Source organism: Macaca mulatta, chromosome 15 (assembly GCF_049350105.2).
Source record: "Macaca mulatta isolate MMU2019108-1 chromosome 15, T2T-MMU8v2.0, whole genome shotgun sequence".
Taxonomy (NCBI): domain Eukaryota; kingdom Metazoa; phylum Chordata; class Mammalia; order Primates; family Cercopithecidae; genus Macaca; species Macaca mulatta.
Genome location: NC_133420.1, coordinates 60,782,394 through 60,799,734, shown reverse-complemented (window position 1 = coordinate 60,799,734; position 17,341 = coordinate 60,782,394). Strand labels below are relative to the sequence as shown.

The following is a 17,341-nucleotide window of genomic DNA, read 5'->3' as shown; positions in this document are numbered from 1 at the left end:
CATCTAGAGAACAGGTGGTAACTAGATGGTAATGAAAGTTTCTCTCTCACCAGCTATTCCAAAGATGGCCAACCACCTCCCAACCCCCTTGTTAAGTGGCCTTCTCCCCTTTGATCATTCCCTTTTCCAGTGGGGACAACACACGTAAATACAGGCAATAACCCATCTACAGTGAGCATCTGCAGTCCACACCCCTCTCCCCGAGGCCTGCATCTCTCCTGCTGTTGCTAGGACACTTGACCATCTGATTCCTAAAACTCACATCATCTTCTTTCTCCACCTGTTTTTCCCTGATGACCTTCTGTTACCACTTATAACATCATTCTTCCTCACTTTTCCTTACCTTGCTTATCTAAGCTACCTCTGAGCCTCTTCTCTCTCCTTCATACTCACACGCAGGTACCCATCGAGTCCAGCCAATATAACCTCTGTAAAATCAAATCTACTCTTTCTACTTGTTGAGAATTTATACTCCATCTAGCTCCAAAACAGATCAGAAGTAGTGATCAATAAGAGACAACTCAAAACCACTAAAATGAAAATAAGACCAAGAAAGTAAGGGAGAGGACAATCAAACTCAAATCTTACTCAAATGTGCATGCCACCTGTGTCCACAGAGAGCTAGGAGTTCCTACAATCATGTGTGCTATGGATTTACCTGATAGTCTGGTGAAGCCTATAGATCCTGGCCTAGAAAAACTTTTTTGAGACAGGGTCTTGCTGTTTCGCCCAGGCTGGAGTACAGTGGCGTGATTTAAACTCACTGCAACTTCAACCACCTTGGCTCAAGCAATCCTCCTGCCTCAACCTCCTGAGTATCTGGTACACACCACCATGCTCAGCTAATTTAAAAAAGTTTTTGTAAAGACATAGTGAGCTATGTTGCCCAGGCTGGTCTCAAACTTCAGGGCTCAAGCGATCCTCCCACCTTGGCCTCCGGAAGTGCTGGGATTACAGGCATGAGCCTCTGTGCCTGACCAAGAAAAATATTTTTAAATGCATAAACATGTGAGATCACAAAGGAAACCAACTATACAGAAATACAAAATATCAAAGTATTTTTCAAAGTCTGTGATATAATAAGACGTGCCATTTATTAACATATTATATATCAACTGTTAGTGGTGGGCCTAATAACTATTTTCATATTGAAGCAGTGATGAGTATAAATACTATTTTGATGTATCTGAGGCAACTGGAACATGATATGAAAGTACTGTAAATCCTACTGAAGACAAAGTCACAGGTACATTAATACAACTGGTTTTGTTGCCTACATTCATAACTGAAGGAAATACTTCATTTTAGTGAGGTGTTATTGAAAACAAAGATAAAATTATTTTCCCATCCAAATTCGCAGAACCCCTGAAATCTACATGTACCAGTTCCAGGTTAAGAGCCCTTAATTAGCCCAGTAGTCCAACTCTTGACAGGTAGACAGGCAGGCAGGCAGGGCAGGTGAGATGATCCCCATGTTAATAGGCTTGTCCAGCTAGGAATGGTGAAGCCAGAATCCCAACCCAGGTCTCCTGACTCCTGGGCTAGGGTTCTCTCAGCTGCACTGCTGGGAAGATGGTGGCACAATGTACTTATTTTCCCTGCTTATTCAGTGCTCAGTAATGAGCACTGGCCTGTCTTCTCTGTGTCATTTTTCTAGAATGGTGAACTGACAATGTGCTTCATTTCAGTTTGGGCTCGGAGCCCATGCTGACCTACCTGACACCACATCACTGTTGTAGGACAGAGCATAGCGTTCATCAAAAACAAACAACTTCCCTTTGTAAAAGCCATCAGGAAACTCTTCCAAGTACTTGTGGATGCCACCCTTGAGCTGGAACACCGCCTTGCACACTCCCTAGGTGTGGAAAAACAACAGGAAATCTGAAGAGCCAGCAGAGAGACCTGTTAAGATGCTCCACGGAAGAGCGGCGCATGGCGAGGAGCACTGACATGGAGGACTCATGGCCGATGCTATCAGTTAGGGGCTCCTGGCTCCCACTGCGGTACACTAAGGAATTGCTGACCAAGGGGTCAAGGCACCAACTGGCTAGATCTTGCCTCCTAGTGGGATGGGTGATGAAAGTAGGCAGGGCCTTCACCCTCTAGATCCTGGGAAGCCCAACTATTTTTGCTGCCCCCTAAATATAGGAAGACACCTGTTGGGACATGTAATGTTACTGAATTTGCTCTTCTCAGGATCAAGCAAAAGGATTAGGAAAAGGGAGATGTTAACTAATCTCTCCCTTTTACATTTGATGAGTCTCTAAGACTGTTAAGTGTTTTTCATATCTTGAGATTAAAGATACTCAGATTCTGTACTTATGAACTCCACGCAAGAGCCATACAAGGGGCGAAGGCATGCTTTGGCTGCTGGGGGTGGGGAGTACTGCGGGCAGCAGATAGCTCCACAGAGGCTGCTGGTGGAGCTGTCTCCTTCACCACCATGCCCACAGTGCCCCGGGGTGGTGGCTCACCTTGGCTTTGAGGTAGGCTGAACCCCGCTCACAGCGGATGCCCCCGGTGCAGTACATCAGCACTCTCTTCTCTCTGAAAAGTTCTAGGTTTTTGTCAACGTAGCTAGGGAAGTAACTGAATTTCCTGATGTCTGGGGCTAAGCAGCCTTGGAATCGTCCCTGTAACATAGGAGCAACAAAAGGAAAATTATCACAAAAACATACCTGGTAGGAACAAAGGTTCTTTTTGTACCCAACAAACCCTACCTTAGCAAAGAAGCCCCTGCCAGTTGCTAGTCTCATCCCCACTCTGACCTTTCAACTTCAAGATCTGAACTTGAAACCGAGGCTGGTGGCTGTGGGTCACCTTCCTAGGGTCCTCAGGGGAACTGGAGAGGCTGCCGAAAGGCAACTTTGCAAGATCCTTGATACATGCCAAAGGCAGGCTCATGGGAGTCACTAAGTATGTTATGTGCCTAGATGTCTTTAATTCATATTTTCTTAGACTCTCTCACCAGATTCTGAGTTTTAGGACTTGGGTTTTCTCTGAAGCTGCTAGTACTGGCAGGAGATCCATGTGGCCACAGGTGGGCACACACAAGGTCCCCTTGGGAAATATACCATACTGTGGGAATGGGGAGATCTACCAATTTAGAGAACTCAATTCTGGCTTTTACTTACTATTTTGCTTTCATAGAAGTTTCTGCAATCAAGAAGGATAGTATCACTTTGTTCTTGATTTGCCTGAGATAAAAACTTTTCTACTTCTTTATGAAATTCACTTGGGGATAAATGGATTCCTAAAATCAAACCAAAAAAATTATGTTAAAACAAAGACAAAAAAAACAAAAAACCCAAAACCCAATCACAACTCACCCAACCTGACTTACATGTTGCTTTGTTTCTTTCCACCCAAACCTCTTCCCTTCATAATTACAACTGTCTGAAAAGAACACTACTTGATGATCGTGATGAAATAATTTAGTAATTCCAGTAATTCCAGGTATCCTCAATTTCCCTCCTCCTAAAATGAAGGCGATGAAGACCTGGTAGTTTAGAAATAACTAGTCAAAGAATTTTGCATCCTCTTAATTGGCCTAATCCTAGTGATAAAAACCAGGCAACTGGGATCTAAATTGCCATGTGAATTTGCTGGTCCATTGTATGGTCACTAATAGGTAAGGAAATGGCCACTGCTCTATTGTCACTGTACATGGAGGAGCTGGGCATGTATGTGGCTGACTACAGGCTTTGTAAACTGTTCTATATCAAGGTCGAACCCACGTTGAAGGCTAAGAACCCTGGCAGAGGCAGGTGTGAGCAAAAAGTTATGGAATAAATTTGGAATAGATACATTTTTAATGCAAAGGGGCAAGAAGAATGTGTCTAAGTGTGTGTGCATAAGTAAAAGAGAAAAGGGCAAGACGGATGGACAACAGAAATGACATATGAGAAAAAAAGTAAAATAGAGAAAAAGACAAGAAAGCTAGAAGATGGATAAGTATTAAAATACAAAGAGAAGCCTGGGGAACATAGCGAGACTCTGTCTCTATAAAAAAAACTGAAAAAAATCAGCTGGCCATGGTAGTGTGTGCCTATAGTCTCAGCCACTTTGGAGGCTGATGCAGGAGGATCCCTTGAGCCCAAGAGATCCAGGCCTCAGTGAGCTATGATCACACCACTGTACTCCAGCCTGGGCAATAGAGCAAGACCCTGTCTCAAAAATATATATATACAAAGGGACTAATAGGAGAGAACCTCAGTCTCCTGGGGCTCTTTGCCTTGTAACTCTCTAGGACAGAAATACTCCCCTATCTTTGGGGGTCCAGACATCTCAGTAGATTGTGAGGAACTTTTGGTGAATCTGCATTATGAGGTAGCCATGCCTCATGGGCAGGGGCTCTGGTGACTCAGTTACCCACCATTCATTATAAAGTTTTACAGTACCAAAGGAGCCTCATTCCCCTCAGAGCAGAACCCCAACAACCAACGAAACTGCTCCACACCAAGGAGAGATGAGGGCCCACAGCCAGGCCAAGGAATCTGGATTGCTACCTGCCTTACGGTTGTAGAGAGAATGTAGTACGGCCAGATTCTATATAAGGTATTGTTATATAATTACATGGATACAAAAAGAATGGGGGGAAAAGGGAGATTCAAACATGGGACGTAGGCCAGACATGGTGGCTCACACCTGTAATCCTAATGCTTTGGGAGGCTGAGGCTGGCGGATCCCCTGAGGTCAGGAGTTCAAGACCAGCCTGGCTAACATGGTGAAACATGGTCTCTATTAAAAATACAAAAATTAGCCAGGTGTGGTGGCATATGCCTGTAGTTCCCAGCTACTCAGTAGGCTGAAGCAGGAGAACTACATGAAACTGGGAGGCAGAGGTTGCAGTGAGCATTCCAGCCTGGGCGTCAGAGTGAGACTCCATCTCAAAAAAAGGCCAGGCATGGGCGAGGTGGCTCTTGCCTATAATCCCAGCACTTTGGGAAGCTAAAGCAGGCGAATCACTTGAGGTCAGGAGTTGGAGATCAAACTCGCCAACATGGTGAAACTCTGTCTACTAAAAATACAAAAAAAAAATTAGCTGGGCGTGGTGGCACATGCCTGTAGTCCCAGCTACTCGGGAGGCTGAGGCAGGAGAATCACTTGAACCTGAAAGGCAGAGGATGCAGTGAGCTAAGATTGTGCCACTGCACCCCAGCCTGGGCAACAGAGTGAGTGAGACTCCATCTCAAACAAACAAACACGGGACGAAAAGCAGGGAAATCTGCTAAGACTCCTACCTGCAGGGAGCTGCAGGAAACCAAACCTGTTCCCTGCTTATGCTAGGATTGCAGTTGCTCTACTGGCCCTGAGAAGGATTGTTGGGACAGTGACCAGCATGGATGTGTTTAAAAGAGGTCCCTTTACCAGGTGTGGTGGCTCATGCCTGTAATCCCAGCACTTTGTGAGGCTGAGGTGGGCAGATCACTTGAGGTCAGGAGTTTGAGACCAGCCTGGCCAGTGTGGCGACACCCCATCTCTACTAAAAATACAAAAATTAGCTGGGTGTGGTGGCGTGCACTTGTAATCCCGGCTACTTGGGAAGCTGAGGCAGGAGAATTACTTGAACCCGGAGGGGAAAACGTTACAGTGAGCTGAAATAATGCCACTGCACTCTAGCCTGGGCAACAGAGCAAGACTGTCTCAAGAAAAAAAAAAAAAAAAAAGAGGTCCCTTTAAATAACTTCCTTCAAGTGAAAACACGACAGCACTGCCTAGAGCCCACTCTGCCTGCAGTGTCCTGCAGTGCCTAGGAAAAGTTGTAGTCACGCTGCCTCCTGCTAAGATGGGAACAGTAAGCAGACAACAGCTCTTTCTGGCCCTCATCCCCCCATGCATGAGTCTCTTTCCCAGATGCCTGTATCCATTTCCCCCTGGCTTCACTCTCAGACTTCTTTCAAATCTTTACATATTAAAAATGAACACCATGGAGTCAACCAGACCTTTGTGCTTCCTGATCAAAGAAGACAACAGTGCTTATGTAGTCTTGGTGGCAGGAGAAAAAGAAATCAAATCGGAATCTGATCAAGTCTCTAGTCCTGAGTTGTCAATACAGTAGCCACTAGCCACATGTGACTGGCAAGTACTTGTGCTATAAGGGTGACATACATACTGGATCTCAAGGACTTAGCATGAACAAAAAGCAAACTAATAATTTTTTCTATTGATTACATATTGAAATAATATTTTGATATATTGCATTAAGAAAACCATATTATTTAAATTAATCTCATCTAGTTTTTACTTTTAAAGATGTGGTTACTAGAAAATGTAAAATTATGTAGCTCACATTATATTTCTATTAGCGCTACTCTAAATCTAATGATCAACTTACAGGAAATAAAAAGGACAGAGAAATATACCTTGGAGATACAACTAGTATTGTCCAGATTATGGGAAACTCTAAAGGTCAAATGACCCAGTTCCTTCAAAAATAAACTGCAAGGGGAGGAAAAAAAACGGAAATAAATCTATAGGTTGAAAGACACTTAAAGAGACATACTGATGAATCACAATCAATGACTCTTATTTAAATCTAACAGAAATGAAGCTTAAAAAGTATGAGACAACTGGGAATTGAGAGACTAAACCAACTAGATATTTGATAACATGTTAAGGAATCAGTTAAAATGTTTTAAGATGTGATATCGTTTTACATCTTTTAAAACACATTTTTATCTTTTAGAGATATCTACTAAAAATATTTATAAATGAAATGGCCTGACATTGGAGTTGCCTTCAAAATAATCCAAGATGGGAGAAGGGATGGGGTATAGGTGAGGGCTGGCCATGAATCAGTTAACTGCTAAAGCTGCATGATAGGTACATGGAACGTCACTATACTATTTTCTCTACTTTTTTAATGTTTAAAATTTTTCATGGCAAAAAGTACAATAAAACTCCAAAACACCTGCCAAACAAATGTCTTTCAACCATTTACCATGGAGAAGATGGGGAAAGAACATTCTAGAGCACAGTGAAAACTGCTTTGGTGTTGAAAACAACTTGCTTCCTGTGGCAAAAGGCCTGCGTGCTCTATTCTGCTGATGAACTGTTTACAAGTAATAATTACACTCTTCCCAAACTGCTTGCTGTCTTTGGAAAGAGAAAACAACTACTTGCTGAACCATCACCAAGAAGAATAAGATAGATCACTCTAAGAGGTGAGTCTTCAATTACCACAGCACCACAGAGAAACAGTGTAAGCACTGGACGCAGCCAAGTGTTAGCCACCCCACAGCTGCTTTAGAGAGGACTCATGACTGCTGCTGATCACGGTGCCCAGCTTTCTTATTTGTCTATCAAGTTTTGTCCATCAAGTTGTGTCCCTGGGAATTAAAGCACAATCTTCTAAAAGCAAGCATACCAGGCTTCTTGTAGGAGATCTTTTTGGGGCTGATCCCCATGGGCACGATTTCTTCAAATACACCAACACGCAATTCTGGAAAACAGTGAGCTCCTCCTTTGCTGGTCTAGCCAATGAGAAACAAAACAGAATACAGTCTTGCTGTCCCATCTCCAGGTATAAGACAAGTGCCAATATAAGAATGATGGTCTGTTTTGTAATAACGATAGTTGAAGTCTTAAAAAACCTCTAGTTAGGGCCCAGAATGTTCCAGATAATTCAACACTGATAAATACTTATTGCATACCTGCCATATGCAGGAACGTTAAGCTGAAAAGGTGTTTCTTTAGGTACAAGCATTTAATTATAAAACTGCAACACTGCTGAGCAATTCTAACATGTGATTATGCCCAGTTTTCATTCTTTTCCTATCACTGCCAGCGTGAATGCTAGCAAGGCATTTCCCATCACCTTATCACTTATTATGACAAAGTATAAAGTCACTCAAACAAAGCAGCCCACCTGTGAGAGCAACAACTTTAGTCCCCCATGTGGTGTGAAGTGTTAATCTTACAATTCCAGATTTACTAAAAACACAGTGATCTGCTGACCAGGCTGGTGGTCTCTCAAGTGAGTGAATATGTCCAAGATTTGTAGTCCCAGACTGCATGAGCTGTAACATCCTTATTTTATAAGAAGGGATACTGAGGTCTAGAGCACTAGCTGGTCCAAGATCACATGGAAACTCAATGGAAGTATGGGGACGAGCATGCTCCTTCTATCGTACTGTCTTGTAACCTAAAGGGAAAAGCGCATTTAAAGGGGAAAGGGGGCCAGGTGCGGTATCTCACATCCATAATCTCAGCACTATGGGAGGCTGATGTGGGCGGACTGCTTGAACCCAAGAGTTCCAGACCAGCCTGGGCAACATAGTGAGACCCCGTCTCTCCAAAAAGTTAGCCAGACATGGTGGTGCATGCCTATGGTCCTAGCTACATGGGAGGATCACCTGAGCCTGGGGAGGTCGAGGCTGCAGTGAGCCATGATCATGCCACTGCACTCCAGCCTAGGTGACAGGGCAAGACCCTGTCAAAAAACAAAACAAAACAAAAAAAACTCCCCAAGCCCCAAAAAATAAAGGGGAAAGGATACTTACTTGGCACTGCTTATTTCTCTACTTTGAACTCTTCTTCAATAACATGCACAGAGGCAGAAACAGATGGCTCTAGATCCATTTAATTTTCATTTTCTCTTACCTTAAAATCATCTTTACACAGGTCATCCTTAAACAATGGGAAGGAAAGCATGACTTCCACATAGAGTCTGGTAGCCAATCTGCTTCCACCAACTGTCCCATTGATTCCTTCTGTAGCAATTCGAATCTGAGACACAAGATGGTGAGAAAGAGAACAGACTGTTCTTAGTTTGGTTATCTTTCCAGGGAAGAACAACAGGCTCATGTGTGTCAATGAGTTTAACAGGAAAAGCAGACGCTGCTGAGGATACCAAAGTGTTACTGGACAAAAGATATCTGTGTTTTTCTTTTTTAAACTTTTAAGTCCGGGGTACAAGTGCAGGTTTGCTCTGTAGTAAAACTGTGTCAGGGGGGTTTATTGTGCAGATTATTTCCCCACCCAGGTATTAAGCTTAGTACCCCTTAGTTATGTTTCCTGATCTTCTCCCTCCTCCCACCCTCCACCCTCCAAAAGGCCCCAGTGTTTGTTGTTCCCCTCTATGTGTCCATATGTTTTCATCTTTTAACTCCCACTTATAAGTGAAAATATGAGCCGGGCACGGTGGCTCAAGCCTGTAATCCCAGCACTTTGGGAGGCCGAGACGGGCGGATCACGAGGTCAGAAGATCGAGACCATCCTGGCTAACATGGTGAAACCCCGTTTCTACCAAAAAGTACAAAAAACTAGCCGGGCGAGGTGGTGGGCGCCTGTAGTCCCAGCTACTCGGGAGGCTGAGGCAGGAGAATGGCATAAATCCAGGAGGCGGAGCTTGCAGTGAGCTGAGATCCAGCCACTGCACTCCAGCCTGGGCGACAGAGTGAGACTCCGTAAGTGAAAATACATAGTATTTGGTTTTCTCTTCCTGCATTAGTTTGCTAAGGATAATGGCTTCCAGCTCCATCCATGTCCCTGGAAAGGACATGATCTTGTTCTTTTTTATAGCTGCATAGTATTCCCACATTTTCTTTATCCAGTACCACATTTTCTTTATCCAGTACCACATTTTCTTTATCCAGTTTATCACTGATGGACATTTAGGGTGATTCCATGTCTTTGCTACTGCAAACACTGATGCAATGAACATATGCATACATGTGTCTTTATAACAGAACAATTTATATTCCTTTGGGTACATACCCAGTAATGTGATTGCTGAATCGAATGGTATTTCTGTCTTTAGGTCTTTGAGGAATTACCACACTGTCTTCCACAATGGTTGAGCTAATTTACACTCCCACCTATAGTGTATAAGCATTCCTTTTTCTCTACAATCTCACCAGCATGTTATTTTTTCACTTTTTAATAATAGCCATTCTGACTGGTGCGAGATGGATACCTGTTTGTTTGTTTGTTTGTTTGTTTTTGAGACAGAGTCTCGCTCTGTTGCCCAGGCTGGAGTGCAGTGGCGCGATCTTGGCTCACTGCAAGCTCCGCCTCCTGGGTTCACGCCATTCTCCGGCCTGGCCAACATGGTGAAACACCGTCTCTACTAAAAATACAAAAATTTTTAGGAGAGTAGCTGGGACTACAGGCGCCCACCACCACGCCTGGCTAATTTTTTTGTCTTTTTTAGTAGAGACAGGGTTTCACTGTGTTAGTCAGGATGGTCTTGATGTCCTGACCTTGTGATCCACCCACCTCGGCCTCCCAAAGTGCTAGGATTACAGGCGTGAGCCACCGCGCCCGGCCACCTGTTGTTTTTTAAGACAGAGTTGTGCTCTGTTGCCCAGGCTGGAGTGCAGTGGCACAATCTTGGCTCACTGCAGCCTCCACGTCCTGGGTTCAAGTGATTCTCCTACCTCAGCCTCCTGAGTAGCTGGGATTACAGGCATGCATCACCAAGCCCATTTAATTTTTATATTTTTAGTACAGACAGGGCTTCGCCATGTTGGCCAGGCTGGTCTCGAACTCCTGGCCTCAAGTTATCTACCCGCCTTGGCCTCCCAAAGTGCCAAAGTGCTGGGATTATAGGCACAAGCCACCGTGCCCAGCTGGATACCTGTATTTTTCTAAAATGGCATAGCCTACAGTTCCGATGAGGTATTCTGTTTCATACGTGCTGAACACGAGAATGTGAATAAAACTCCTGGAAAGCCCCATTTGCTATGGAGCTACAATGGTCCAACAGCCAAAGAAGTGAATTCTGAGCTTAATCTAAATCCAAGTAGCTCAACAGAGTCCTCCACAGAGGTCAGCAGATCTAGGATCAAGATTAAGCTCTGCCACTCACTTGCATGTAGCTATGAGAAAGTTAACTGACTTCTCTGAACCTTAATTTCTTTATATGAATAAAATGAGAACTAAAGAGCACCAGAAATTAAAAGAATTGCTGAGGGGACACTACCAAAATCCTAAAGCACAGAGCACATCTGAGGGCAGAGGGCATACATCAGCATGTATCTCTGCATGGTGTTTGGAGGACAGCCCACCACTGCAAACCCATCCACTGGAATATAAGTTCCACATGGGTTTGTGTCTGTTTTGCTCACCGGCATATCCCCTAGAACAGTGCCCGCCACATAGTAGGCACTCAATACATATTTGTTGAATAAATGACTGTGCATCCATATTTGGGGCTCTTTGGCATCTCAAGCCCCATATTCTCTTTGAAATGCTCCCCTGGTTAGGGGACATTAGAGCCTGGGGTAAGGCCCCAGCCTTAAGGGGCACTGCTCTGGAGGCCCTGTAGAGTTGGTTGTTTTCACACTACAAAATCCTGTGGATGAGTTTAAAGATGGATCATCTCTAAAGGGAACTGAGCTCTCTAAAGAAAAGTGCTAGCAAGCGCAGCACATGTGGTATCATGGCGCCGTCTGGAAATAGAGATGATTTAACTCAAGGTCCTATATTGTTCTAGTCATATAATACTGATATCTACCCGTACTTGGTAATTTGAAAATTTTTAATGGCTGCCCTTTTTTAGGGTCCAGAGAAGACACAAGTTGATGCCTCACTTGATCAATTCTTTAAGGTATGGATATAAAACAAGATTCATGGCACAAGCCAATGCCAACTCATTGGTAGTCATATATAATTTTAAACTTTGAAAGTTAACATAAAAGACACAAACATATGCATGTGTGTAATGTAATCAGAGAATATTTTAGGAAAATAAAAGCCACTGATAACCCTACATGCCTAGACGATCCTTACTAACATTTTGGTATACATAACCTTCCATGTTTATACATGCACTTCTGGTTTTTGTCATGAACATGCATTCATTCCTTCATTCTATCTTCTCCAAATATCCACTGAGGGTCTACTACATGCTAAGCTCTGTTCCAGCACTGAGAATACATCAATTAATTAAGACCGAAGTTCCTCTCCTCATGAAGCTTACGAATGAAGATTATACTTTCAGATACTAATCAATTCTTTGAAAAGCAGAAAGGGATAAAACGTGATGAGATCTGGAGAGGACTACTTCAGACTGGAGCTCTAAGGAGACAATAGGTGAGGCGAGATCTGAAGTGGGGTATGCGCCATGTAAAGGTGCAGGGGAAGAGCACTCTAGAGAGGAAGGAAACAGCAAATGTCAATACCCTGAGCTGGTAAATGATCCTGGCAGGTTCTAGAAAATTAAGAAGCAACTTGGAATCACACCTCTATGTACAGTACTGTAAAATGTTTTCCAGAGTTCCATGACAAAGATTCCAGATCACATCCAGACTCCTTGAGAAACAGTGCTGCGGTCTAGTAAAGCCAGTTCCGGGCATGGGAGAGGGAAGCAGGAAGCCTGCTGGTACACATCTCTGCTACACAAGCTACTGTCCCCACTACGAACTTATAGTGGACTACATAGAAAAATAGAGCCCAATCAGTGTAAGAGTTAGAAAACCCACTCCAAAATGGTTTCTGACTACAGCAGGTAAGATGAAGTATGTACATCTAAGCACCTCTCTTTGGGTAGGCTAGTAGATTCTTTTCTAATTTATTTTAATCTCAGAACCCAAAGAAAAGACAAGTACATCTGCTCCCTACATAGCTAGGGCAGAGCATGCTCTAAACTCATGCACTAGACTTTGAACCCCCAGGATTCTCTAACAGAAATCCTTCAAAGCTCCTTAGTGAGGAAGGCCTTACATGAAAGAAATTGAGAACAATTAGCATTTATTCAGCACTTGCTATGAGACAGAAGCATTACATTATAATCCTGAAAGGCAGATATCATAATCCCCATTTTACAGAAAAAGAAACAAAAGCTCAGAGAAATCAATTAACTTGCCCAAAGGTACAGTTGATAGCTGGTAAATCTGGGATTCAAAACCAGATCTTACTGACTCCCAATCTTACCACTTTTCCTTTCTAAAGCCTTCAATGTATCCCTTCAAATTTTTTGAGGCAGTAAGGAATACACAGCAATAGGGTAGAGGCTTTTCTCCCATAATTCCACAACTGTCAAGTTCTTCTCTTTCCCTACTTAGGCACCGATATTTTGCCAAATCTCCAAACACAAAACTCTCATTAAACGGGCATGTATCCTTGACACCTAGGAATTTGTATCCAAGATCTAGGCAAGTACTGCCACCTTATGGGTAAGATCCTTCATTGCTAATTTAGCACTTGGGTTGGGCCAAGAATAATAATCTGCCTCCAAACCAAGAGGTTGTTTTCATACTTTGTACATTCAGGTTTACTGTGAGAGTATCCCTCTTTCAGGGTGTGGAAGTTTTCTGAATAGGAATGGTGATGAATGTATTCATTCTACAAATAAATATTATTTACTTATTTACACCAGGAATTGTACTAGGAATTAGGGATACAGTGGTTGAAAAAAATATAGCTTTTCGCTTTAGGAGCTTACAGACTATGGGAGGTCACAGATATTAAAATAAAAGTTACAAATGGACAAATACTATGAAAAATAACTACAAGATGCCATGAGAGAGTGCACTGGGAAAAATGAATTTCGATTGACAGGAAAGGTCTCTTTGAGGAAGTGTCATGAAAATTGAGAACTAAACTTGAGTAAAAGCCAGACTGAGGAACAGAGTGAGTGTAAGAGAGCTCCCTGAAGATAGTTTGCTTGTAAAAAGGCCCAAGGACAGAAAAGAACTCGGTGGGTTGCAAAACACTGAAAGACCATGTTGCTGGAGTATAATGAGCAAAGAACAGTATCAGATGAGAGGAAAAGGTAAGAAGGGGCCAACTCATGCAGGAACCTAAGGGCATTTTTAAGGCACTGGTTTTCCTCCACATGAACTGGAAGTGGCAGCCACTGAAAGAGTTTGAGGAAGGAGTGATATGATTTTATTTACCTTTTAGGATCATTATTGTTGTGTGGAGAATGGATTAAGTGGCAGGCAGGTATGGCAAGTAATTTGAAAGCTACTGCATGGACTGGGTAAGAGAGGGTGGTGGTTTCGTCTAAAGTGATGAGTGTGGAAGAGAGAAGGGAATGGAATTAAGGAATATTTGAAGAGGTAGAAATGGCAGGACTTGGTGATGAACTGAATGAGGTAAATGAAAACATTATCTATTAGAAAACATGGATGTGAAAAATATCACTGATTGATCAATTCAGACCTGGGCCATATGTTGGGAAAGACGAAACAAAGCAGCACAGTGTCACAACCAAAGGGGGTTTCAGGGGAAAACTAGTTCACTTCCCTTTGATTTAAATTTTGAAAATCATATAAAAGACATAGACATATGCATATGTGTAATGTTATCAGAGAATATTTTAGGAAGATAAAAACCATCGATAATCCTACATGCCTAGATGATCCTTACTAACATTTTGGTACACGCAACCTTCCATGCTTATACATGCACTTCTGGTTTTGTCATGAACATGCATTCATTCCTTCATTCTATCTTCTCCAAATATCTACTGAGGGTCTACTACATGCTAAGCTCTGTTTCAGCACTGAGAATACATCAATTAATTAAGACCAAAATTCCTGTCCTCATGAAGCTTATAAATGAAAATTATACTTTCAGATACTAATCAATTCTTTGAAAAGCAGAAAGGGATAGAACGTGATGAGATCTGGAGAGGACTACTTCAGACTGGAGCTCTAAGGAGACAGTATGTGAGCCGAGATCTGAAGTGGGGTATGTGCCATGTGAAGGTGCAAGGGAAGAGCATTCTAGGAGAGGAAGGAAACAGCAAATGTCAATACCCTGAGCTGGTACATGACCCTGGCAAGTTCTAGAAAAATAAGAAGCAACTTGGAATCACACCTCTATGTTCTATAAAATGTTTTTCCAGTTAATATATCATGAACATTTCCCTATACCGGGCTCGGCAAATTATCCTTGCTTTTGCATATAGTTTTATTCAAACACAGCCATCTAATTATTTTACATATTATCTATAGTTGCTCTCATGCTATAACAATACTGAATAGTTTTTTGTGCAAAACCTAAAATATCTACTATCCGGTACTTCAAGAAAAAGTTTGCTGACTCCTGGTTTATGCTAGTAAATATTCTTATAAAATACGACGTTAATAGCTGCCTAATATTTTCCTTAAATGCCCAGCAGAATTTCCCTAACTTCTAAGAACTCAAGAGTGAATCTTTTTTACAATGAGCACAGCATTTGCAATCCAAGGTTGGCAGGCAAGATGAACCCAGTGAAGGAAGGAATATAGGAGAAGGTGTTACCTTGCCTGTGAGGTGCAGGTGCTGACACAGAGCTGTCTGCCAGGCACAGATCCACTGGGGATCCTCCAGGTCACGGTAGCAGTAATAAAGGAGCACCTCCCCTTCTTCACTGCCATGGCCACTACAAATGAAAATCCGAGGCAAAGAGCATTTGAGTCGCTGACATAAAGAAGTCACAATTCATACAGTACACGAGGGAAGGCTAAGATGAAGACACTCATGCCTGCCTTTGCTCTGATTATTGTTCTCCTGAAACGAGAAGCAACTTCTTTTTATATTTGCTCTACAGAAGACAGTATCTGCACTGAACTTACTTTACAAAAAGTGAGTTTACTTTGATCCCTCATTTAATGGTCACATCCAAGAGACATGTATCAGTAACTCCAATTCATAGAAAAGTCAGAAATTTGGTTCCATTCTGGCTTATCCTCTCACATAAGGCAGTATCTGTATGAATCATCATACAAAAAAGTTTCACTTCCATTTTTTCTTATAACCCTCTTTCTATGATGCAGGTTATTATTATCCCCATTTTACAGCTGAATAAATTGAGGCCAATTCCTCCCAAGTCAGCCAGCCAGAAAGTGATAGTAAGGACTTAAACGCCAGTCTTCTGACACCAGATCTATACTCTTTCTACTGCACTGTGCTGTCATACTAACTAGCTGGGCAGGTCTTTCATCACTTCTGGGCCTTGGTTTCCTCGTATGTAAAATGAGAGAATGGAAATAAACTATATTTTCCAAAGTGTGTTATGAAGCTGTTCTATAAAATTATATTTGGAAACCCTACAGACAGCATCTCCCTCCTTAAGAATCCCAGCAAAAGCCTCTAAAAGGCTCTGAGAAGTCTTGCAGTAACAACATTTTGACTGAGTGCCTCCCAAATTTGTCTTTAATACCCCTTTTTTCAATACCTTGTTAGCATCCTCTAGAACTAGTGTCCCACAGAACATATTTTAGGGAATGTTACAGTACAGGACAATTAAGGTACTATCCAGCTCTGGAGTCTGATTCTCTCATCAACAGCCTCATCATATTTCAGGACCTAATCTCCTCCATGCTTTCCATGCTCCTCCATGAAACGTTCTTATCTATTTTAGATCCTATTTTCCTTTCTCTAAGTTCCTATAACAAATTATTCTCTGTATCATACAATTCAACTGATAATTATGTGACCTGTATCATCTGCTAATTATCTCATGTGTCTTTTTCTTTGTTTCTCTAACTACTAAGTAACTTCCCTGAAGTGTGGGGCCACATGAAATGGAAGGGCCATATCTGTATAGAACAGTGTAGTTCACAATTGCTCATACTATCACCATCCTATTATATAACTCATTCCGCAGTACTGGGAGGTAGGCAAGGCAGGCATTATTATTCCAATTTTAGAGGTGAGGAAATGAAGGTACAGAAAATTTTAGTGACAAGCTCAAATGTGACTTCTACTTAAATTTGCTTTCTTTCTGCTTTCCAATAAGCAAAAGGGAATGTGGTACTGAGTAGTAATTACAAAAATTTATCAAATTTGTACTACAGTTGACCCGTGAGCAACATGGGTTTGAACCGTGTGGGTCCACTTATTTGCAGATCTTTTCGTGCCTCTAGCACTCATGAGGCAACAAGACCAATCCCTCTTCCTCCTCAGTCTACTCAATATGAGGGTGATAAAGACCTTTACGATGAGCCACTTCCACTGAAAAAACAGTAAATATATATTACGATTTTCTTTTTCTTTTTTTTGTAGGGACAGGGTCTTGCTATGTTGCCCAGACTGGTCTTGAACTCCTGGCCTAATGTGATCTTCCTGCCTTGGCCCTCCACAGTACTGGGATTACAGGCATGAGTCACTGCACTTGGCCTCTTATGATTTTCTTAATAACATTTTCTCTAGCTTACTTTAATACAGTACACAGTATACAATATACATAATACAGAAAAATGTGTTCATTGTTTACATTATTGGTAAGGCTTCAGTCAACAAGAGGCTATTAGTAAAGTTTTGGGGGAGTTAAAAGTTATACGTGAATTTTCAACTGCCCCTAATCTTTGGATTCCTGACCCCGCGTTGTTTAAGGGTCAACTGTATTTCTATTTACTAAATAGTTCAAGAATTGCTTAAAGTCAGAAATTTGTCCTCTGGA

The 17,341-nt window shown here is 42.2% G+C and overlaps 1 protein-coding gene across 1 annotated transcript in view; it reads right to left on the bottom strand.

Annotated features, from left to right (window-relative positions):
- The window catches only part of TSTD2 (thiosulfate sulfurtransferase like domain containing 2), a 33,500-nt gene that overhangs the window by 2,917 nt on the left and 13,242 nt on the right, over positions 1-17,341 (bottom strand). Inside the window, exons 4-9 of the mRNA XM_015117235.3 lie at positions 15,199-15,319; positions 8,605-8,730; positions 7,370-7,475; positions 3,135-3,253; positions 2,475-2,633; positions 1,717-1,855 (exon numbers count right to left, since the gene is read on the bottom strand). Coding sequence (XP_014972721.2) covers positions 1,717-1,855; positions 2,475-2,633; positions 3,135-3,253; positions 7,370-7,475; positions 8,605-8,730; positions 15,199-15,319 — 770 coding nt within the window. The remainder of the gene's footprint in view (positions 1-1,716; positions 1,856-2,474; positions 2,634-3,134; positions 3,254-7,369; positions 7,476-8,604; positions 8,731-15,198; positions 15,320-17,341) is intronic.